Below are 25,770 nucleotides of genomic sequence, written 5' to 3'. Positions count from 1 at the left end.
GCCTATTCTGCGTTGAAAAAGTAAAACAGTGCTCCTTCCCTTCCGAGCTCTCCCGTGCGCCCAAACAGGGGTTTACCCCCGCATATGGGGTATCAGCGTACTCGGGACAAATTGGACAACAACTTTTGGGGTCCAAGTTCTCTTGTTACCCTTGGGGAAAATAAAAATTTGGGGGGGGCTAAAAATTATTTTTGTGGGGGGAAAAAAAAGATTTTTTATTTTCACGGCTCTGCGTTGTAAACTGTAGTGAAACACTTGGGGGTTCAAAGTTCTCACAACACATCTAGATGAGTTCCTTGGGAGGTCTAGTTTCCAATATAGGGTCACTTGTGGGGGGTTTCTACTGTTTGGGTACATCAGGGGCTCTGCAAATGCAACATGACGCCTGCAGACCAATCCATCTAAGTCTGCATTCCAAATGGCGCTCCTTCCCTTCCGAGCTCTGCCATGCGCTTAAACAGTGGTTCCCCCCCCCCACATATGGGGTATCAGCGTACTCAGGACAAATTGTACAACAACTTTTGGGGTCCAGTTTATCCTTTTACCCTTGGTAAAATACAAAACTGGGGGCTAAAAAATCATTTTTGTGAAAAAAAAAAAAAAAGTTTTATTTTCATGGCTGTGCATTATAAACTGTAGTGAAACACTTGGGGGTTCAAAGCTCTCAAAACACATATAGATAAGTTCCTTAGGGGGTCTACTTTCCAAAATGGTGTCACTTGTGGGGGTTTTTAATGTTTAGCTACATCAGGGGCTCTTCAAACACGACATGGTGTCCCATCTCAATTCGTCACTTTTGCACTGAAAAGTAAAACGGCACTCCTTCCCTTCCGAGCTCTGCCATGCGCCCAAACAGTCGTTTACCCCCACATATCGGGTATCGGCGTACTCAGGACAAATTGCACAACAACTTTTGGGGTTCAATTTCTTCTCTTACCCTTGGGAAAATAAAAAATTGGGGGCGAAAAGATCATTTTTGTGAAAAAGTATGATTTTTTATTTTTACTTTTACGGCTCTGCATTATAAACTTCTGTGAAGCACTTGTTGGGTCAAAGTGCTCACCACACATCTAGATAAGTTCCTTAAGGGGTCTACTTTCCAAAATGGTGTCACTTGTGGAGGGTTTCAATATTTAGGCACATCAGGGGCTATCCAAACGCAACATGGCATCCCATCTCAATTCCAATCAATTTTGCATTGAAAAGTCAAATGGCGCTCCTTCCCTTCCGAGCTCTGCCATGCGCCCAAACAGTGGTTTTACCCCCACATATGGGGTATCAGCGTACTCAGGACAAATTGTACAACAACTTTTGGGGTCCATTTTCTCCTGTTACCCTTGGTAAAATAAAACAAATTGGAGCTGAAGTAAATTGTTTATGAAAAAAAGTTAAATGTTATTTTTTGTTAAACATTCCAAAAATTCCTGTAAAACACCTGAAGGGTTAATAAACTTCTTGAATGTGGTTTTGAGCACCTTGAGGGGTGCAGTTTTTAGAATGGTGTCACACCTGGTTATTTTCTATCATATAGACCCCTCAAAATGACTTCAAATGTCATGTAGTCCCTAAAAAATATTGGTGTTGTAAAAATGAGAAATTGCTGGTTAACTTTTAACCCTTATAACGCCCTAACAAAAAAAAATGTTGGTTCCAAAATTGTGCTGATGTAAAGTAGACATGTGGGAAATGTTACTTCTTAATTATTTTGTGTGACATATCTCTGTAATTTAAGGGCATAAAAATTCAAAGTTGGAAAATTGCAAAATTTTCAAAATTTTTGCCAAATTTCCATTTTTTTCATAAATAAACGCACGTTATATCGAAGAAATTTTACAACTATCATGAAGTACAATATATCACGAGAAAACAATGTCAGAATCGCCAAGATCTGTTGAAGCGTTCCAGAGTTATAACCTCATAAAGGGCCAGTGGTCAGGATTGTAAAAATTGGCCCGGTCATTAACGTGCAAACCACTCTCGGGGCTTAAGGGGTTAAACATGATGATGGCGTCACTCTTTTTTTCGCAGACGTGTGTTAAAATCCCATTGATCTTAATGGAGATTGCAAAAATCATCAAATCCATTAAGATTAATTGATCTGATTTTCAGTATCAGAAATGTCTTCAGCAAATTTTCCGTATCTGAGTATACCCAAATACAGAAGGACTCTGGGGTCAGACAAGATTCGTCTGAACCTGTCATCCCATATCAATAGGCCTTACAGCCTGCAAACGTGTTTTCACTTTAGTGAAAACCATGTAATACTATGTTATCCCTGCAGCACCAAGAGGAGTTGTTAGCGCAATCGCTTCAGGCTAAGGCAACACAACATCAGATGAGATTTTCTGCAAACTGTGATCAGGCTGCGACTTTCATGTTTCCGTTGTCTAGAATTTTGCGATAGACACCATTAACGCTTTTCCAATAAGGAATCATGCAACACAACTGAGATCTACATTGTATCACATAGGAAATTCTGTCTCATGAGGTTGTGAACAATTTACAATACATGAATACCTTGCACTGTAATCTGTGACATCCTGCAGTGCTTGGATGAAATGCTAGTACTAATCAATCCATACGTCATTGTAATATATTGTTACATACTTTGCTGTGCACACTTTTCCTGTTCTGCAGTTATTTATTCCACCTTGCAGAGTTCATGGGTGTGGTACTGAAGGAGTATATCATTATGTGTTTGTTTTCTTCTTGCAGCTTCCAAAGCAGTGGACTGTCTGCTGGATTCCAAATGGGCAAAAGCAAAAAAGGGAGAAGAAGCCCTGTTTACCAACCGGGAGTCCGTGGTTGACTTTTGCAACAAGTATGTCCTACCATCAGGAATTAAGTGCTGGCGTAAAAATAAGTCTGGATATAGGTTTATTATTTGTGTAAAATACAGAAGAAGTTTTCAATTAATACTTTACTTGTAACTCCATATTCTTCCTCCAGGAGGTTGTGTGGACAATTTTTTTTTGGAAAGAGAGGAGGGTTCTTTCATGCTCCACCACAATACATTTGTTCCATGAAGGAGGGATCATGAATCAGACAAAATATATTTAACCTTTTCTTGACAGGTGTAACTGTTTGCAGTTGGACGTTTGGTTAGACCCAACACTAAAGATGTTCTTACCTCACTTGTTTGTTAAATATTAACCCCTTACCGGCATCGGACGTACTATACCGTCCGATGCCGGCTCCCCTGCTTTGATGCAGGGCTCCGCGGTGAGCCCGCACCAAAGCCGGGACATGTCAGCTGTTTTGAACAGCTGACATGTGCCCGTAATAGGCGCGGGCAGAATCGCGATCTGCCCGCACCTATTAACTAGTTAAATGCCGCTGTCAAACGCAGACAGCGGCATTTAACTACCGCTTCCGGCCGGGCGGCCGGAAATGACGTCATCGCCGACCCCCGTCACATGTCCGGGGGTCGGCGATGCGTCTCCATTGTAGCCATAGAGGTCCTTGAGACCTCTATGGTTACTGATTGCCCGTCGCTGTGAGCGCCACCCTGTGGTCGGCGCTCACAGCACACGTGCAATTCTGCTACATAGCAGCGATCAGCAGATCGCTGCTATGTAGCAGAGCCGATCGGCTTGTGCCTGCTTCTAGCCTCTCATGGAGGCTATTGAAGCATGGCAAAAGTTTAAAAAAAAAGTTTAAAAAAATGTGAAAAAAATAAAAAAAACATAAAAGTTTAAATCACCCCCCTTTCGCCCCAATCAAAATAAATCAATAAAAAAAATATCAAATCTACGCATATTTGGTATCGCCGCGCTCAGAATTGCCCGATCTATCAAATAAAAAAAAGTATTAACCTGATCGCTAAACAGCGTAGCGGGAAAAAAACTCGAAACGCCAGAATTACGTTTTTTTTGGTCGCCGCGACATTGCATTAAAATGCAATAACGGGCGATCAAAAGAACGTATCTGCACCGAAATGCTATCATTAAAAACGTCATCTCGGCACGCAAAAAATAAGCCCTCAACCGACCCCAGATCACGAAAAATGGAGACGCTACGAGTATCGGAAAATGGCGCAATTTTTTTTTTTTTTTTTTAGCAAAGTTTGGAATTTTTTTTCACCACTTAGATAAAAAATAACCTAGTCATGTTTGGTGTCTATGAACTCGTAATGACCTGGAGAATCATAATGGCAGGTCATTTTTAGCATTTAGTGAACCTAGCAAAAAAGCCAAACAAAAAACCAATGTGGGATTGCACTTTTTTTGCAATTTCACCGCACTTGGAATTTTTTTCCCGTTTTCTAGTACACGACATGTTAAAACCAATGATGTCGTTCAAAAGTACAACTCGTCCCGCAAAAAATAAGCCCTCACATGGCCAAATTGACGGAAAAATAAAAAAGTTATGGCTCTGGGAAGGAGGGGAGCGAAAAACGAACACGGAAAAACGAAAAATCCCCTGGTCATGAAGGGGTTAAAGGAATTGTCCACTTTTTTTTTTTTTTACTTAAATGGATATTATTGAGCCTAATATTATTTTTACATTTAGGTTTCATTGCAAATTTTGCATTACTTGCCTTCCATAAAAATGAGTTCTTACGGTCTGACATGGTGTTTGTAACTTGTATCTCTCTTAGCTGATAAAGTATAACCCCAAACCACATTAAATTGTGTGCAGGATTACAAAATGCCAGTAAAAGCCAAACACTGTAAAAATTTTCATGAAGTTCAGTTGCAAAAATGATCATTATTTTTGTTACGTAACAAAATATAAAAAATAATCATATTTGATATTGCTGCATCCATAACAGTCCAATATAATATGCCAAGTTATGTAACATGCCCCTAACGTGGAAATGCTTTTGCGGCTTTTTGTTCACTTTGCAAAAAAACTTGTTTCCATTCCATTTATCTCGATTCCATTCCATTTATCTGGCTTTTTACCCCCATTGCAGTGTGCTACTACAGTGCTGGATGGAAACTAATGTGGGATTGTTACCTTTTATCCGGTGCATCAGTTTTTGTGTCAGACCCTTGTAGGAGCCGCATTATAAATTGCTAAATGTGGTGTTTTTGAAGCAGCTCGCCAGTTTTGTAATCAAAACTGCCAATTGACAATTTGTGCTGTTTTGACATCAGTTGAGACACAAGAATACTTGTCCTGATACCACTGATAAATGGAAACCTGGCCTAAGATAAAGTTGTAAATACCCCAAATTGTTACCAATAAAACTACAGCTCATACCAAATAGAATCATAGAATGTTATAGTTGGAAGGGACCTTCGGGGTCATTGTGTCCAACCTCCTGCTCAATGCAGGATTCACTAAAATATCTCACACAGATGTCTGTCCAGCCTCTGTTTAAAGACTTCCATTGCAGGAGAACTCACCACCTCTCGTGGTAGCCTGTTCCACTCATTGCTTACCCTCACTGTCAAAAAGTTTTTTCTATTATCTAATCTACCGTATTTTCCGGCGTATAAGACGACTGGGCGTATAAGACGACCCCCAACTTTTCCAGTTAAAATATAAAATCTTCTCAAAAGTCGGGAGTTGTCTTATATGCTGGGTGTCGTCTTATTGGGTGGGTGCGGAGCAATTTGCGGTCGACGTATATAGTGGGGGGGAGTGGTCCCGATGACGAGGTGAGGGAGCCCCTCACCAGGAAGGTGTAAGTGAAGCAAACTGTCAGGATCTGGGATGCCAGGGTTATGCAAAAAAGAGAGAGAGCGGTGCTGTGCCTAGAAAAACACTCCTTTCACTCATCTGGCTCACCCTTGTATCCTATTATCTCCTTCTCTGCCTCTGCTTCACTTAGACCTTCCCGGTGAGGTGCCCCCTCACCTCGTCATTGGGGTCGCTCCCCCCACAATATGCGGCGACCGCAGATTACTCCGCACCTGCCCTATAAGACGACACCTGGCGTATTAGACGATACCCGACTTTTGAGAAGATTTTCAGGGGTTAAAAAGTAGTCTTATACGCCAGAAAATACAGCATCTTCCTTTCAGTTTCATTCAATTGCTTTTTTATTTTTCCTGTGCAAATGAGAATGATGATGATGATGATCCTTCTACACTGTGACATCCCTTCAGATATTTGTAGACCGCTATTCTTTTTTTGTAGACAGCCTTCTTTTTTTGCAAGCGAAACATTCCCAGATCCTTTAACCCCTTCATGATGGAGCCGTTTTTTGCATTTCAGTTTTCTCCTCCTTCCCAGAGCCATAACTTTTTTTATTTTTCTGTCAGCATGGTCATGTGAGGGCTTGTTTTTTGCGGGACGAGTTGAACTTTTGAATGTCACCATTGGTTTTACCAAAACTTGTACTAGAAAACGGGGAAAAAATTTCAAGTCTGGTGAAATTGCAAAAAAAGTGCAATGCCACACTTGTTTTTTGTTTGGCTTTTTTGCTAGGTTTACTAAATACTAAAACTGACCTGCCATTATGATTCTCCGGGTCATTACAAGTTCATAGACACCAAACATGTCTAGGTTATTTTTTATCTTAAGTGGTGAAAAAAAATCACAAACTTTGCTAAAAAAAATAAATTGCATAATTTTCCGATACCCGTAGCGTTTCCATTTTTCGGGATCTCTGGTCAGGTGAGGGCTTATTTTTTGCACGCCGAGTTGACGTTTTAATACCATTCTAATGCAGATACGTTCTTTTGATTGCCGTTATTGCATTTTAATGCAATGTCGCAGCGACCAAAAAAACGTAATGCTGGCGTTTTTAATTTTATCGCTGCACAGTTTATCGATCAGGTTAATCCTTTTTTTTTTTTTTATTGATCGGGCAATTCTGAACGCTGTGATACCAAATATGTGTATGTTTTATTTTGAATGGGACGAAAGAGGGTGATTTAAACTTTTTTATATATTTTTTTTTCATATTTTTTTAAAACATTTTTTTTAACTTTTGCCATGCTTCAATAGCCTCCATGAGAGGCTAGAAGCTGGCACAACTGGATTGGCTCTGCTATATAGGAGCGAAGCTCAGGTCGCTTCTATGTAGCTGAATTCCTGCATTGCTATGAGTGCCGACCACAGGGTGGCGCTCACAGCAATCTGGCATCAACAACCATAGAGGTCTCAAGGAGATCTCTGGTTGTCATGCCGACACATAGCTGACTCCCGATCACGTGACGGGGTCGGCGATGCGCTCATTTCCGGCCGGAAGCGCTAGTTAAATGCCGCTGTCAGCATTTCACAGCGGTGTTTAACTAGTTAATAGCACCGGGTGGATCGCGATTCCACTCGCCTCTATTACACGCACATGTCAGCTGTACAAAACAGCTGACATGTTGCGGCTTTGATGTGGGCTCAGCGCTTGGTTGAGAAACGAGTGAAGTCACCGTTATTCACTGATTCTGCAATCGCAGCAGCTCATTAGTGGTTCTCAGTCTGGAAGGTTGCATCTTGGCACCGTCCAGGTTGAAAACTATTTATCCACAGACCTGGATTACTGTGGTATAGAAACACGGACAGGTGAGAGATATGGTTGTTTTTTATTTTTGTTTTGTTACAGGAGACGAGGGATTCAATCGAATGAGTGTCAGCTGGGTATAGCTGTGTTTATTTTTAAATAAAAAAGTAAAGTTTTTATTTCAAATAAAAGACTTTATACCTTTTGTGTGTTTAATTACAATACAACTATAGGATTAGTAATGGAGAGGCGTCTTGTAGATGCCTCTCCATTATTAAGCCGTGGAATTGAAGTCACCAGACAATACAAAGGTGACATCAATGCCACAAATATGAACCCCATTTGCCATCGCCACAGGGCAAGTGGGAAGAGCCGGGAAAAACGCCAGAATTGGTGCGTCTAATAGATGTTCCTTTCCTGGGCGACAGCGAGCTGCTATTTTTAGGCTAGTGGTGCCAAAATCGATGGCAACTTACCAGCCTGAGAATACCTGCCCCCAGCAGTCAGCTTTAGCTTGGCTGGTTGACAAAAATGAGGGGGACCCCACGCACTTTTTTAAAAAAAAAATATAGTTAAATAATTTAAAAAACAGCATGGGGACCCCTCTATCCTTAATAACCAGCATTGTTGAAGCTGATAGTCCACAGCTGTCAGTTTTTCCTGGCTGATTATAAAAAATACAGAGGAACCCACACCATTTTTTAATTTATTTGTAGTGCAGGCAGTGGCTGATGAATACTCCCATCAGCCGCTGCCTGGTCTCACTGTTTATTAGTGGCAGCAGGTGTAGGTTGATGGGAGTAGTAGTCCCAACCGCCACCACCTACTTTCGTTGTTATCAGTTGAATATAACTCTCAACATTCTTCCCTGCTAGCGCTGATCGCAGCGGGAGCAGGGGAGAATAAGAGTGGTCTTCAGCACCCAGCGCAGGGGAACAGCGCAAACAGTACCACTGCTTCCCAGGCACCGGTACGTGTGGTACTGATGACGCACGTCATCCGTGGGTTATCAGCATGCACATGTGCGGAACGTTCTGTTAAAAAAAACCTACATGTCAGCATATTTTGCCCATGGACACACGGTCTGTGGAAACACTCTGACATGTGCACAGACCCGTTCACTTGACTGGGTCTACATGTGTGTCTCTGGTACATGTGAAAACTGACATCACACGTACCAGACATACTGACATCTGAAAGAGGCCTTAGGCTGTTTAGTTCTGGATAATAGACCCATCGCTGGTCAAGAAATCAGTTTTGTACATGGACTGTGAAACTCGGGCCTTTAATGTAGACTTGTAGCAACTATTATTAAATATTTTGGTATGAGTCTTACAGGCAGAAAAATGTAAACTTTTTGAAATTGCAGATTTTTCCAAATTTTGTATACATTTTGAGAGTTTTAACCACCAACAAAAAAAATCATAATATAATGTACAATTTGTCATGAAAAAAAAATCTCAGAATCACTTTGTTAGGTAAAAGTATTACAAAATTATTACCACAAAGCGGTGCTCCACATGCGATTGTTAACTTGTTAAATCCTGCTGTTCCTCTCTGACAGCAGCATTTAACAGGAGCTGACATGCCTGCCTGTCATTGACTTCACCCATTGGCACGCCTGTGACATGATCGAGGGTCATTGATGGTTTGTTTTAACAGCCGGGGGTCAGCTGATGACCTCTGTGCCTGCCATTATGGAACTCCTTTGAAATCCTGCCTGTAGCCATGCTTCTTATGAGACTTATTTTGACTACATACATTGCATTTTCAAGTCCCCTAAAAAGGCTAAGAAGAATAGTAAAAGAAAAAAAAATGAAGAAGAGAAAAAAGCTAAAAGCTCTAATCACCTTTCTTTTTCCTCCATTGAAATTAAATATTAAAAAAATATATAAAAATAAAAAAAAATACATGTGGTTTCAGAATATAATATAAAATCCATTAACCTGATTGGTAAACACCATAAACAGAAAAAATTCAAGAACCCAATGATTGTTTTTCTTGGTTTCCGCAATTCCAGAAAAAATGTTGTAACAAGCGATCAAAAAGCCACATCTATCCTAAAATGGTACCGATAAAAATGTTGTCTTGCCCCGCAAAAAAAGTAAGCCATCACACTACTCCATCAACCGAAAAATAAAAATGTAACGGGTCTTGGAAAATGGCGACACAACCCCTAAATATTTAACAAAAAAACCTTCTGATTTTGTTTTTTGACCACTAAAATAATAATACAAAAAAACCTAGACATGTTTGGTATCGCTGCAGTCGTATTGATAAGGAGAATCGTGTTGCATGGTCATTTTTAACACAAAGTGTACTCTGTAAAAACAGTTCCCAAAAAACAATTTCAGAATCGTGTTTTGTTGGATTTTTTTTTCAAACTTTCCCAGCACTAGGAATTTTTTTTCCCGTTTTCGTGTACGCTATGTGGTAAAATGAAAAATTGAATACACCAATTTACAACTTGTCCCACAAAAAACAAGCCCTCATATGTTTACGTGGACATAAAAATAAGAAAACGGAAACTCAAACCAGAAATTGGCTGTGGTATGAAGGGGTTAAACCCAATATCTGAAATCTCGTTATTTCCACACTGGCCTCTAGGCCTTATACCGGACTGGCACAGGATGTGATGTAATCTTGTAGAGTTACTGAAATTGTCCATGTTGTCTAGTCCTCATGTATCCACTTCAGTAATTTACATGAATTCTTTTTATGATTGTCTTTCTTTTCTTAGACTTCTTAAGAAGCAATTCTTTCACCGTGCATTAAAAGTCATGAAAATGAAGCCAGAGAAAGACCCAAAGAAGGAGAAAGAGAAGGGCAAAAGTGACATTGCTAAGGATGACGAAAAAAAGAGCAAAAAAGATACAACCAAGGAAGATAAAGCAAAGAAGGATAAAGAGAAGAAAAAGGAAGCTGAGAAGGAAGAAAGCAAAAAGGTAATAGTACTGGAATCCTGTGTTAGTCACGGCTACAGGAATATTAGTGCTTTTCCCTCACAATGTGTCAAGTAATGTTTAAGTGAATGACTGGTGCCTCTTACTTTTCTACCCTATTAATAAAAGGGGATAATAATAAATTGTAACTAAGGATGTAAAAGCATTTCTTTACCTCATATTTTCTTTGATTCCAAAACATCCACCATTTATTGTAAGACCATGTGATGTTCCCAGTGTCTTAAGGCTCATTACACAAATTCTGTGATTCTGATCTTGCTTGTGTTACCACGCCGCCGATAAGCCAGGAGCAAAACGCTCATTCACCAAATAATCAGAATCTTTGTCGGCAGCACCTCACCTGGTGTAAGTGGGGGACGTGATACCGACATGATGCTGTTTGGGGACCAAGCAGTGATTCTAAGAATTCTTCTTTCCTGAAACAGTTTGTACTAGCTCTTGTGAGCCATCTTATTTGTCAGGGGGTGGTGTGCTCGCGAAGATTGACAATTTCCAGGCTGCTGATCTGAACGGTCTGGGTATCATAGGAAGCAGTGATTTTAGCTATATACTTGCAGTATCCCAGTATATACAACAAGTGATCGGACTACCTCCAGGGTCAGGTCCCCGTAAGGAACAAAAAAAGAACATAATTTGAATATCACCCCTTTTGACCCCTTTAAAAGTAAGACATTAAAAAAATAAACATTTCGGTATCATCACATCTGCAAAAGTCTAACTATTTAATCCATATGGTAAACTGAAAAATCAAGAGGTTACGGGTCTCCGAAAATTGTACAACAAACCAATTTTATTTTTTTTCTTTTCCTCCACCTCACCTCCTCACTAAGTCAGATTTTTTTCAACACTTAAGAATCATGTTGCAAAATCTTTTTTTGACACAACGCCCAAAATACAGCCGCAAAATCAAATTCTTTCTTTTTTATTCACCACGCCGGAATGTTTTTTTTATCCCGCACATGGCACAGTAAAATGAATAGTGTCATTCAAAATAATTGACAGAAAAATAAAAGAAAGGTTGTGATCCTTGAAACAAAAAAAAACTAAAGCTCAAAAATGAAAATCTGCCACATTGGGAAGGGGTAAATCCAAAAGGTCTTGTTTTTTAATGAAGACATGATTCTATATTTTATTTTTGTTAGGACGAAACTCCTGGAACTCCCAAGAAAAAGGAAACAAAGAGAAAGTTTAAGCTTGAGCCGCACGAAGATCAGGTTTTCCTGGATGGTAATGAGGTAAGATGGGAAGGAAAGTTGAGTCTTTGGACATATGGACAGACTGACAACGGGTGAGGAGACTGAAAGTTAATTCCAGGAAATCGGTGCGATCTACTACAGTATGTGCTCTGTTGGAGGAAATTCTGGATTATTTCATGGTATAAAGAAATGTATGAATTGCACATGGATAAAAGAATTGCTTTCCATTCTGTCTTAGACACCACAAAAAAAGCCCAAAGGATTATTTTCCCACCATAAACTTATGTACACTTGAGAGAGATGTTGCCAGTCAGTGAGTGTAAGATACCTGACCAAGGATAAACTCCTCCCTGACAATCACGTTCTTATGCCCAGTCCCAATCGGCATGTCAGAAATGTCTTTGGTGATGTCACGATATTCCGACCCTTTGGAAGCAATGTTTGACAATTACATTGTGATATCTACCATTACTGCAAAGTTTGATGAAGCAGTAACTAAATGTCATGTTGAACACGTTGTTTTGGGTAGTGTCACTTCTGAACCCTATCATCCTGTACATGTATTTACGTGGTACAGCTCAGTATTAGGGAGGGAGCACACCTTGTATCATTTGCCAGGAAAGAAGTTGTCCCCCCTGTATAGTACTTCCCCTACACTGCTTCTGACAAGTGACCAGGGCCAAAGAACCACACTCAACCATGTGTGATCTCCTTAGTATAAAGGGAAACTGTCAGAAGGATTAACCCTCCTAAGCCGTCTATATCGCCATGTAGGTCATAGAAAGCTGAATAACAGGATACCGTGATGTCTGTGATCTGATGTCTTATTTCAGAGATCCACATTATTCTTAATATGTAACTGAGCTCTTCCAGGCTATGGGCCGGACATTGATCTCCAAGAGAATCTGCCTCCAGAGATGATTATATATGAAAAGAACAGGAGAACTGAACTCTGACCCATTATGAGCACCCTTGCAGCAGCTTGCAGCTCTGCTGTATTGCAGCAGTGTGGGTCTGTGAGATGGAAGCTGAGAGGAACCTGCAGATGTGTCAGGTATAATCACACACCGCTCTGCAGTGAGATCAGGAGAGCACAGAGCGGCCATAACATGTCTCACACTGATAATACCCCCGATTATTTCCTATAAGCTCCGGAGGCAGATTCTCATGCTGATCTGTGTCTGGCCCATAGATCTTAACAGCTCATCTTATATATAACAGTGGATGCGTCCTTCTGTCCAAAGACGGGATGTGCGGCGCCTGCGCATTGTGGCGCTGGAGTTGGCATATACTGCACCATTTTCTAGAAGACACTATGCAAATTTACAGACACAGTGTCTTCAACAAAATGGCGTCGGATATCGTGGGATGGGCACACGTGGACTCCGGCAAGATTTTAATGAAGAATTCTACGTCATCATAGCAGTGCACATGTGCCGGCCATCACCATTATCCCTATGGCTGGCGTGTGCGCACTGCTATGTTGACGTTTTAGTACATTACGTCAGTAAAATGGCACCAGGGTCAGTGTGTGCGCATACCGCAATCTCCGGCGCCATTTTATTGAAGACGCTGTATAAATGTGCCAATAAAAATGCTTGCCACCTGGGCATAGAACGGGTTCAATAGCTAATTTACATCTAAGAAAAACATGGGTTTCTCTGGAACAAGACACCGCAGATATCGAGGTATCATGTTATTCAGCTTATCTAAAATGTATGCTGCGGAATATGTTGGTGATATAGAAATAAATATTAATATTATTCCTATGGGCTACATGTCTGTGCAAATGGCTTAGGAGGGCTGATCCTACTGACAGATTCCCTGTAAAGGCATAACCAGGAACTGGGTTTCATAAAAGAGCTAAGAAGCATGACCTCTAGCTTGATGTGTTTGGTGGCACCTGCATGTAGGCAGTGTACTCTGAGCGCAGCACTTCTCCCAGGTATCAGGTATCTTTCTCTCGGTACTAGGGTTGGTGTTTGGCATTTGGGCTCATGGCTTGTGATATTGTGGTGTACTAATAAATCAATTTGCAGTCCTTTACATGTCAAAGATAAAAAGGTTACGTTACGTACAAGTCCCTCACCTCCATGGTGATCTTTCATTCATGTCATTGTTGCTCATGTTGGAATCTTTGTTTCTTGACATCTTTGCAGGTGTATGTGTGGATCTATGATCCGGTCCATTTTAAAACGTTTGCTATGGGACTCATCCTTGGTAAGTCAGAGCTGTACGTTCATTTTGTGGGTGACTATTCACACGGCTTGAATGCCCCTGATGAAGATGGCGGACTTGGTTTACAGATCTACCCCAGAATTGCTATAATCCTTTCTGAACATTTAGTCTCCACGGCTAGGATTTAGAAGGCCAAGCGAATCCATGCTGTACACGCGATCTCCTCACCTGGTGAGATTGGCGAGCTCCATGCTCCTCACTGCTCTATTGCTGAATTCTGGCACATGCTCACTACAAGCAATATAGCACTATAGTAAGATGGAGCTGTCTTTTGCAGCACTTTCAGGGTGTAATGACATTTCTATCAACATGTGCAGAAACCACGTTCCCCAAGTGTTACTGCATGTGTGCTCATATCTGTGGCAGAGTTGTCTAGACTCCAGGAAGGTCTTGATTGTCAGTCGCAATGCTGGGGGCGAGGAGATAAAACGCTGAATATTGATGGAAGAACCATCCACATAATACGATTTACATATTTGACAGGAAGGAGTCTGTGGACTCTGATACACATCGACAATAAACCTGCAATTTTATCTTCTATAACTCGTGACATAATTCCAGACAGCACAAATGCACTTCCAATCCGGTTACCTTTATTGATGTTCTATGGAAGCTGCTGCATCTGGATTTGTTGTTTCACACAACCTGACAAGTTTAGCAGTTTACCTTTCATTCATCACACTTTTAACCTGAATAAGACCCTATTGCGCTCTTGCATTTCTTTACACTTGTAAAATTGTGTAACCTGCATCTCCTCCTTTTTTTGCAGTAATCGCTGTGATCGCTGCCACTCTCTTCCCTCTATGGCCAGCAGAAATGCGTGTTGGGGTCTATTATCTCAGTGTGGGGGCAGGTTGCTTTGTGGCCAGTATTTTGCTTCTTGCTGTCGGTAAGTCTCTCTGAATAAAATGTATTGCTATAGTACTGCAATACCACAGTTAACCACTGGATGTCCTCAGTGTACTCCTCTGGTCACAATAGTTGGAGCCAAGTCCTCTTCCTGTTGTTGCCTCTCACACGGCCACCACGTGTGAATATACTCTAAAACTAACATTTTATAACATACAGTAGATCATCCAGCCTGTTATTTAATATATTAGACTTTACAGCACAGAGGCAGAAACTAAAGAGCCAATCACAGTAAAAAAAAAAAAAAAAAAAGCCATTGACATCCAATTCCTATAGGAGCATCATTAGGATGAAAAATGTAACTCTGTCAAAGAAAACTTGTCACATGTCTTGGGCTACGTTCACATTTGCGCCTTGGGGCCAGCGTCGTCGACGCATACCGATGCATGCGTCATGCGCCCCTATCTTGAACATGGGGGGCGCATGGACATGCGCCGGTATGCGTTGCACTGCGTTTTACGACGCATGCGTCATATAGCCGCACAGACAGGGCGCAGAGGACCGTACTTGTAGCGTTTTTCCTGCGCCGAAATTCCTGCTCTGTGCTTTCTTATGACAACGCATGCGTCGCAAAACGCAGCGTTGTGCACATGCGTTGTTGGTTGCGTCGTGTCGCCGACGCTGCGCCCAACAACGCAAATGTGAACGTAACCTTAGAAGCATGTCACATGTTTGAGGGGTTCTGGGTGCTGGGACCTCAACAGATTGCTAAAATGAAGGAGTAGAAACCTCAAGCTGAGCTCTGCTCCCCTCCACGATTGATGATGGGCTCAATAGACAGTCTGTGCATAAGCACACAGTGATTATGAATACATGAACTCTATTACTCTAAATGTTAAAAACGAAAAGTACAGTTAACATTTTTTAGCAAATAGCGTAAAAATATCCTACCAAGTCAAGGTGTACTTATTTATATGGATGGTCCCTATCACTAATGTCCTACCTCACCATGTGCCAGACCAAGCTTCATCTGATCTGGGGATGTGAAAGGAAATCAGGTGTAGTTTATAGTTAAAAACTTGCTGAGGCCTGGAGAAAGATGCCGAGGCCTGGAGGGGGCCACACCAACGCGCCCCCACCCCCCCTCCACCCCCACCCCGATATGTACTACAATATAGGGGCATGCACCCCTATGTTATAGGCTCTGCCAGCAGTAGGGCAGAGCAAAGTGCACAAGCCGGCCATGTCTCTGCGCAAGAGGCGCCATCCACGTCAATCAGCAGCAGGATGGCTATCAGAAGCCAGGACGAGGGATAGACGCCTACCAGACCAAATTGGCAGGAGTTATATATGGAGCACAAGAGTTTCAAAAGGTTTTTGGTGGTATAGCGGGGAGTCCGAGGGTTATATAACCCTTTATGGAATGCAGCACAGACTCTGATTAAGGTGCTAGTCTTAGTTCAGACATGAGAAAAAATGGTGACAGGTTCACAGGTTAAATTAATGGACAGGTGCACCGATACGCTAAGTGACTTGGACAGTGCGTCAGCACACTGTGACCAATCAATACATTAACTCCACTATTACTAATATACATGTCAAAAGTTTTCTGAAAGGGCAGTTACACTTTAAAGGGGACATCTGGAACTTAAAAAAAATAAATAAATTTGCCTAAGCATTAACAGGCAGGTAGTTGCTATCTACCTGCTTGTTGTGGCCGGCGCCGTTCTCCATGAATAGACTTCCGCTGACGTCACGTTAACAGAGCGGCAGTTTGTCTTCCTGATGACCATGTGGGACTACTGGTGTCATGCTGACTGACAGCTGGCTGTCCATTGCCTATTTGGGAAAGCCGGCTGTCAGTCAGCTTGACACCAGTAGCCTCGCTCTGTCAACAGGGGGGTTGTCAGAACGAGCTGAGGGATTCGTAGTTCACTCACTCTGCAGCCAGCAATAAGCAGGGAAGCCAACAGCCCCGTAAAAGCCGTCAGTTCAAATTTATAACAAAACACAATTGAAAAATAATATTTAGTACAAAATGCATTCAAGGGAAAAAAGCCCTCTAAGGTGACCATATCTTTTCTGCTTTGTTGTTCTATTTGGGAATGAGATATGACGTCAGTCTTCTATCACTGATTGTATGCTTTCTGTTTGTATGTCATCTGCACATATCTTCATCCTGTTAATGTTTCACTTCCAGCTCGGTGCATTTTATTCCTTATCATTTGGCTCTTGACTGGAGGAAGGCACCACTTCTGGTTCTTGCCTAACCTGACTGCTGACGTTGGCTTCATCGACTCCTTCCGACCACTTTACACCCACGAGTACAAGGGACCAAAGGCTGAACAGAGGAAAGATGAAAAACAAGAGTCCAAAAAGCCGGTAAAATCTGATAGCGAAGATAGATCTGACAGCGAGAAGAAGGAGGCAGAGGAGAGTAAGGTCGCGGAGGCAGCAGAGGGATCGGGCACAGAAGGCTCCGGCCCAGAAAGGCAGTCAGACACAGACAGTGACAGGCGAGAGGATGAAGGCTCACAGCACAGTAGCGGCAATGGCAATGATTTTGAAATGATCACGAAAGAGGAACTTGAGCAGCAAACCGATGAAGGCGACTGCGAGGAAGAAGACCAGGAGGCAGAGACAGAGCCCCTGTGCGGAACATCTTAGTGCAGTGGCTGGGCTGTAGGACTGTTTATGTGCATATGAAAGGATTTTTCTGTGGAGTGATCACCAAAACATTCATACATCTTTTCTCTGTCTTCTATCAGATATGCAGGATGGATAGGGATCATCAAATTCACTGCACCCATAGAGTTCCTGCTTCATATACAATGCAAAAGTTCTTTTTGAATTTCCTTTACCAGTAAAAAGACCAAAATGCGCGAGGGTCTTCAGCTCCTGCCTGCTCTTAGTGCACTTTCATATATGAGCCACTGGGTGAGATGATGCTTTTTTTGGCCTCTGCATGCCGCTCTAACGTATAGTGGTCAGTCTAGTGCATGCAATGCAATACGGTCTGTTCATTTCAGGAAGTGTTAGAAAAAAAAAAACCTCAGCAGCGCTCTATTGTAGCAAAGTATTTAATGATTAATATATTTTTTAAGAGGTACTCTTTTATATATGCTTGATCGGGTCAGCGTGTCCTCAACGCCTGACATTAAAGTGCTATTCCACCATCGCCAGCTGGAGATCTTTTTTTATTTTTTCTTTGAATTTGATGATCCCTATTTATATATTCATAATCCGCCTGTCCCTTCATGTATATTAAAGTCTAGTTGTTTTTTTTAATACAACATTTAACTATTGTTGACAACCCCTCTTATGTAACAGTTGAGATCGCCATCTTTGCATTTGTTTTAAAGCGCAAAAAAAAATAAAGTACTGTCCCTTTCCACTTTGAATTTACATCGTAAAGTACTATTATTAAATCATTAAACTGGTGACTATATACTAGACCTGTCCAACAGAATGGCTGAACAGTGCGGGTGGTGGAGCAGGGGTATCTATAGTATTACACAAATCTCTATATTGCAAATGGCCGAACATCAGGCTCTCCATCCATGTGACCCATGAGAGACACTTCCCTGATAATGAAGGAGTCGAGTCATACAAAATTTGAAAATAAAGTTATTTTAAGCTTGAGGCAATCACTATCTTTTTTTCTAGACCAGAAATTATACTAAACTCTGAAGAAAAGCGTATTAGGAAAATACTTTTATGATATATTCCCTTTTATAAGGGTTGTCATGTTCTTAAATGAGTAAAATTGCACAGTGCTTATAAAAGAAAATTATAGAGGGCAAAGAAGGGACAATGGGGCATGGTAAATCATGCCGTTCCTTAATTGTTACTACTGTGTAAAGTATGTATTTAGGTGGAAAACTTGATTATTTTGAGCTTGGTTCACACTGCATCCTGTCTTGTCTGCTGATCTTACAGGATCTCCTATGCTGGATCTCTTGTGATCCTTTTCTGATCCGTTAGGGTTCCTCTAACACTTCTATTAGGGATCTGTTTCTATTGGGTTAATACAGTAGCACATCATGCTATGCTGATCTTGCTCTCAAAATGCAGTGGAAACGGCAGAATGTGAGCAGTTTTAAGATGGCTTTACACATTCAGAAGCTGTCAGACCACATTCTTTTAGTGGGACTGTACAAATGGGCCCATGGTGGGGATAACACAAAAACCACCACATGCTTGGTTACTGGATGAGCGCTGCTCCTCTGTACTGCACTGTGTTCTGCGCCGGTCCCCTAGCTTCCTCTTTCAGTGGTGGTGGTTGCAGTGGTCATATTTTGTCTGAGCTGAAAGTGGAAGACCGGAGACAGCAGGTGACACCGTGTGGGGTAAAGACAAGCTGTGCGGCTCCAGTATGAGCCTGTACAATTCGATCTGCAGGGCCTGGTCCATCAGCCAAGTCAGCAATTGCTTTTTTGTCTCCTCATTTGATTAGCCAACCTGGGGCAACGTCATCGTTGGGAGTTGATAAACATGTGACTTAAGGCCGACTAATCAAAAGAAAGCAGTGGATGCCGTCAGGTAAGCGATGGTTCTCCGGGCTCCTGTCCAGCAGCTGCTTAGTGCTGCTGTGGGCAATGGACCAGGTTCTGCAGGACCAACTCGGAGTGTTTTTTTTTTTTGTTTGTTTGTTTTTTAATTATCTCCCCAACGGGCCATTTGCACATTAATAAAACGTTGTGGACAACCCCTTTAAGTGTATGGACATGTATTAAACTTGCTTTTTAACATTACCTGTGCATCGCTTTTTAGCCAAAGACCTTTACAAAACCTAATCTAATTGGAATACTGTGATTCCAGTTGATCTATCTAGTTGCAAATGACTTCATATATTGGAGGCTTCTGGCCATTGTGGAAATAAGTTGGACAGCTTTAGTATATAATATTGATGGCCAAGTTGTCTTAGTTAATCCTCGCGCCATCCACACTTGACCAAACGTAACAGTGCTTTTCCTAATGTTTTCCTGCACCTTTAATGTGGTTGGGGTGCATTTACTGTTTTCCACAAGGTAACGTTTTAGAACTTGATTCCACACCTTTTTCTTTTATTTTGTCTTGTTTTCCTTTATGTCAATCACTTGAGCAGATAATGCTTTTCCTGGAGTGTGAGACAGTTTGATCTGTGCTATATCCCCTCCTCCCTATAATTTTAATGTATGTAGCTCTTATTTGTGTAAGCGAATGTCACCCAGCAGCCCAGGTGGTGGAGAGGAACACATGGGGGGATGCAGGACTTCCTTTTTGAAACGTTCACTGTAGACTATAACAAGAAGTGAGAATTGTTATGATGTATATGTACGAGTCTGCGCACCTGTCGAAGCACCGTTCTGAAATGTATAGTCCTGTAAAAAAAACTGCAGTGCAAACATTCAAGTTGGTCGTAATTCAATAAACTGTAATATTGGTGGTTGTTGCAAATGTTTGTAGCATATATTGAGCCATCTATGCCGGCATGTAAAGTGCTCCTGCGTACTTATCTGCTAGGTTTATGACATTGAATTGTTCCATGTGTCTCGCCGTTCAGCTCATACTTGGTGCTGCGTTACGACAGTCAGTTTATTCTTTTATTATAGGAACCGGAAATCACAAAGTAGACCTGTGGCACTTGTAATAATTTAGGCCTTGACATTATATTGGTGGTTTTCCTATATAACTGCTTCCGCCTACATGATATGGTACCACCCATTGTTTGACTTGGGAAGAAGCTTCATCTGGTTTCCATCATGTCAATGGCCATCTTATATGCAGGCTGAACCTGCGTTACCAGAAATAGTTTTATTTTTTATTATTATACCTTTAATGCCTTAAACTCTTATATTTACAGGCTCATTATATGTCGGTGATACTTCCACAGTAAACTGTTTCTCTGCCATAAAATGTAAGACTATGCTAGCAAAAGCATCCCTTGCCGGTGGACATGGCCATTTTTGGGCTATACAGATGGCCTAAGAAGTTGTCCTAAAAGAGGTTGTCCACTCCTTTATCATTGATGACCTGTCCTTAGGATAGGTCATCTTTGTCTGGTCGGGGTCAAACACCTGGCACCCCCGTCGCTCAGCCGTTCTCGGTGGCATCGGCTGGAAATGCTCAATTTTACAGCTGCTTAGTCTTCCGTGTCCTGCACATCCGCCTCCTATTTAAGAGCTGATTGGTCGGGTTCCGACAAGTGACAATCAGCTCTTAAATAGGAGGCGGATGTGCAGGGAAGACTGAGCAGCTCTGCAAGTTGAGCATTTCCAGCCGACACCACTGAGAACAGCTGATCGACTGGGGTGCCAGGTGTTTGGTTGGGGTCAATCAGGTCATCAATGATAAAGTAGTGGACAACCTCTTTAATTGTCTAATTGATAACCCAAAATGACTGTTCTGCTGTGCGGTCCTAAAGGATCCACTTTAATGTTAATCCACTCTCTGCTAACTTTTTGTATGTAGTGTATGCTGTACATACGGATGTAAACCTTTCCAAATTGTCTAACTCGTTTGTACAAACAGTGTTCTATGGTTTTTAAGATTTCTGAGGAATACAGATAGATTGCAAGCTCCAGGCCCAATCAGGATTGTAGAAATAATGCATTCTGCCTGGATCCTGCGAGATAGATGTTTCCCAGCATAGGTTTGTGCCAACATTCCATGTATGCAAGTATGAGTCCAACTATGCTTATTAAAAGTGACGGTGACAAAATCTTCAATGTATCTGTATTTTTCATATCTTATGTGTGAAAATGGATATTTGTGAAAGCTTGGGAATAATGTAACCATCCAGAATTAAGGGACTGTGAGCTCCACTGCACGGACAGCAGCTATGAATATACGCAGCAGAAGTGATATTCATGTTGGCAGACAAAGATCACATCTTGTAAAGGTGCTCGCAACACATCAGGGGAAACTTGGCCAAACCTGACATATTAAAAGTGTAATTTGGGAGGTTGATGTGAAAACTGAAGGCAGCCACGGATTCCTTTTCTAATCGCAGTATTAGCATGACAGATGTATAAGATCAGTGTAGTTAAAAAAAAATCTGTCATTATTTTTTTTAAACTAAAGATAATAATAATTTGTGATACTGCCCAGACATATTTTTGCATTTTCTGATGTGTGACCGTTTGCACTTCTTTCTATTTTTCACCCAGATTTCCCATATTATCATATCACTACAGAATTTGAACAAGTTGATGGAAGATGATACCTCAATGACCAATATTTACAGATATTTTTTTTTTTTTTAACTCTGCAAGAAATGCAGCCTACATAGCAGGGCCGTATTTAGAGTTTCTGCTGCCCTAGGCACTTTTAGGGCTGCCTCCGCCATTGGTGAGTATGACACTATCGGCAGTGACTTTGCCATAAATCGCTGATGTGAAAGTAGCCTTTTGCAGCAGATCCGGCAGTTTTTCCGCATCTGCCGCATAACGGATCACTTACGGCAACACTGCGTTCGGCCTCATAAATTCCCTATGGGACTTGCGGACATGTGCGGCACTTGCGGTTTTGCCGCGATCCGGCAAATGCGGTACTTGCAGCAATGGAAAAAAACACTGCTAGCAGTGATTTTTGTATCACTGCAAGTGCAAAACCACAATTGCCGCACATGTCCGCAAGTAGCCATCACTACCTGTCCCTTCACCTTGCTAGCTCATCCCTAACCATCCCTCTCTGACCTAAAACTACACTATAAAGCTTTAGAAAAACAATTAACTCACATATTCCTATGATAATGAGGGCTCCAGGCTGTGGCGTAGACTGGGACGGGCAGTCTCCGGGTCTCTATTCTCTTTGTGCACATCCTCAGTCCTTGCCTCACTCCCTGTGCACAGACATCCATCCACCGGACCCGGTAATCACCGCTCGCAGTAGCATACCAGCAGAGGTGTATTTAGGTTTTCTGGCACCAGGGGCAAGAATTCATTTTGGTGCCTCCCCTCCGCCAAGGACATACGCGATTTGCACACTCTGTCATGTACCCACAAGCTCCTCTCCCTGATGCTCTCAATGTTCAGTGAAAAACTGAGAGAAGCGGGAAGAGAAGCTCGTTATCACAGGACCATGAGTCTGAAAATTGCATATGAGTGAAGTGTCCATGTGACGACTACTGGAACCTGCAGAGCTGAATCCTGACATCACAGCTTCTGAATTCTCACAGCTAATGCACTGCACACTTTTAGGATTCTCCCTTGCCGGTGGACAGTCATGTCAGCACAAGTATGTGATTTGTATACTTCTGACCACATTCCGGCTAGACGTGCCCGGCCTTGCTCAGTTCATTTCCATTGACTGAGGCCACACGTGTCTAATCAGCACGTGACCGCAATAATGTAAATCCCCAGCATGAGAGAATTCTGACAGCGTGCTGAGCGCACTGTGAGAAGTCAGAAGTCTGCAGTCACAAAGAATGACTGCAGACTCATCACAAACCTGGACATCCAATTAAAGGCTCCTAATATAAATAAAAACATGAGTTAGTATCACAAATAACATTTACATCCAGGTACCTTATAGATGACGTCGTCTCTGGAGTCATTCTCCTTTTCTTCATCTTGTCCAGATCCCATGATGAGTTTTCTCATCCACAGCCGTCTCTGCAGACTTCTATCTTCTCCGCTCTTTTACAGAAAATCTCCACATTATGCTCTTAAAGATACAAGTGTTATTATAATGCTCCTGAATAAAAAAAATTGCCCCTCACTATATTGTCTGCACAAAATATGACCCCCACACTGTCCTCTTATGGTACATGCTCTTCACACTGACCTCTCCTTTCTATACCGGCCCCCTCTTCACACTGTCCTCTTACACTGTGTCCCCCCTATAGGGCCTAGTATTTATACTCCATATTTATACTCCATCTTCCCACCCTGTGTGCATGGCTCCCCCATCCTCTCACCCTGCGTGCATGGCTGCCCCATCCTCCCACCCTGCGTGCATGGCTCCCCCATCCTCCCACCCTATGTGCATGGCTCCCTCATCCTCCCACTCGGCGTGCATGGCTCCCCCATCCTCCCACCCGGCGCGCATGGCTCCTCCATCCTCCCACCCTGCGCGCATGGCTCCTCCATCCTCCCACCCGGCGCGCATGGCTCCCCCATCCTCCCACCCAGCGCGCATGGCTCCCCCATCCTCCCACCCTGCGTGCATGGCTCCCCCATCCTCCCACCCTGCGCGCATGGCTCCCCCATCCTCTCACCCTGCGCGCATGGCTCCCCCATCCTCTCACCCTGCGCGCATGGCTCCTCCATCCTCCCACCCTGCGCGCATGGCTCCTCCATCCTCCCACCCTGCGCGCATGGCTCCTCCATCCTCCCACCCTGCATGCATGGCTCCCCCATCCTCTCACCCTGTCATACCTTTCTCTCACTGCGCGGCGCAGAACTTCCCAGCATCTCTGCAGTGTCTTCCTTCCCGTATGAGCGGTCACGTGGTACCGCTCATTAAGGTGATGAATATGCGCATATTCATCACCTTAATGAGCAGTACCACGTGACCGCTGAAGACAGGACGCGCTGCCGGCGCTGAGACGGAGTTGCAGCCACCGCTGGAGGAAGGTGAGTATGACCTCTTCAGGGAGGGGAGGGAGGAGGGGGGCGGGCACTTGACCCCGAACATTTATAAAAAAAAAAGAAAAAAACTTGCTCAAGTGTGCCCCCCCCCCCCCTTTTCCCCCAGCATCCTGCCGCTCTAGGCACGTGCCCTCAAGTGCCTAGTGGCAAATACGGCCCTGCTACATACCAAATGTAAAATAGGTGAATCAAGACCTTTACATACAGATTTGGTTGAACATCAAGAGGTACCTATAAGCATCAACAGTAAATACAAAACAACTGACACATATTCTCTGTGGCACCTAGAAAGCAAGAGAATCGGGGAATAGCCTAGATCCGCTTATAAGGCCTCCTGTAACGCAGTCCTACATGAAACAATAGGTATTTGAAATACCTTAAAAAGGACCTGTCACTTGGATTCAAGATTCAAAGAAGCTTTATTGGCAGGACCAAATACACATCAGTTTTGCCAAAGCAAGTGTATAGAGGCAATAGGGATAGGGACTGAGGGGATGTTGGGTAGGAGCTGTGGGGGGAGGTGGATGGGGCAGATCCAGGTTGGGGGCTATAGTCCATGGCATAGGGGAGGTGGATGGGGCAGATCCAGGTTGGGGGCTATAGTCCATGGCATAGGGGAGGTGGATGGGGCAGGTTCAGGTTGGGGGCTATAGTCCATGGCATAGGGGAGGTGGATGGGGCAGGTCCATTGTGGGGGCTATAGTCCATGGCATAGGGGAGGTGGATGGGGCAGATCCAGGTTGGGGGCTATAGTCCATGGCATCATAGTTCTCTTTCTCGCAGTCTATGGCATTCGCTCACATACCGCGCTGCTATCTCCACCGCTCTCTCTTCTTCTCCCAGCAAGATATATGTTTTCTCTTCCTCCTTCATGGTGATGAAGTCTGGGAAGAGATGTGAGAGTCTCCTGAAGTGAGTGTCCCTCACTGCTGAGTATTTGGAGCAGTGTAGCAGGAAGTGGGTTTCGTCCTCTATGGCCTCCTGATCACAGTGTTGGCACAGTCTTTCCTCCCTGGGCTTGTAGCTCTGCCTGTGTCGGCCACATTCGATGGCCAGACTGTGGGCGCTGAGTCTATATCGGCTCAGGATCTGGCGGTCTCTGGGGTCCGGGAGTTTCTCCAGATATGGGGCCAGTCTGTAATCTCTCTGTAGGCTCCGGTACATGGTCAGTTTCTGTGAGCTGATGATATCATTCTTCCAGTCACTGACATACCTCTCCTGGCCTTCATCTGCCATCTTCCTAATTCCGGCTTTTGTCAGGTTGTTGTGATTGGTGTTCTGCTCCGGTTGGGTTTGGCTGGGCTGTTCCGGGGGTTCTGGTTTTTCTGTTTCACCTTCATGTATCAGGGCTTTATGGTGATGGGAGCTTGGATTGCTCCTATGCAGGTGAGCCCGGAATGACAGCGCCCTCTTTAGAACTGTCAGGTGTAGAGGGAATCTGCCCAGCTCGGCCCGACAAGCACTGTTGGAGGTGCTCCGATGGACCTGGAGAAGGTGCTTGCAGAATTCCAGGTGGAATATTTCTGTTGGACTGGAGTCCCACTTTGACCAGTCTG

General features: G+C 43.0%; 1 protein-coding gene across 1 annotated transcript in view; it reads left to right on the top strand.

The window, feature by feature from the left end:
• Positions 1–18,040, top strand: part of SEC62 (SEC62 homolog, preprotein translocation factor) — a 52,311-nt gene extending 34,271 nt beyond the window's left edge. The window contains exons 3-8 of the mRNA XM_069727356.1: positions 2,716–2,821; positions 10,134–10,338; positions 11,499–11,591; positions 13,712–13,772; positions 14,560–14,679; positions 16,840–18,040. Coding sequence (XP_069583457.1) covers positions 2,716–2,821; positions 10,134–10,338; positions 11,499–11,591; positions 13,712–13,772; positions 14,560–14,679; positions 16,840–17,306 — 1,052 coding nt within the window. The 3' untranslated portion in view covers positions 17,307–18,040. The remainder of the gene's footprint in view (positions 1–2,715; positions 2,822–10,133; positions 10,339–11,498; positions 11,592–13,711; positions 13,773–14,559; positions 14,680–16,839) is intronic.
• The last annotated feature ends 7,730 nt before the right edge of the window (positions 18,041–25,770 follow it).

Source organism: Ranitomeya imitator, chromosome 5, assembly GCF_032444005.1.
Source record: "Ranitomeya imitator isolate aRanImi1 chromosome 5, aRanImi1.pri, whole genome shotgun sequence".
In the NCBI taxonomy this organism is placed as follows: domain Eukaryota; kingdom Metazoa; phylum Chordata; class Amphibia; order Anura; family Dendrobatidae; genus Ranitomeya; species Ranitomeya imitator.
This window is presented reverse-complemented; position numbering and strand designations above follow the sequence as displayed.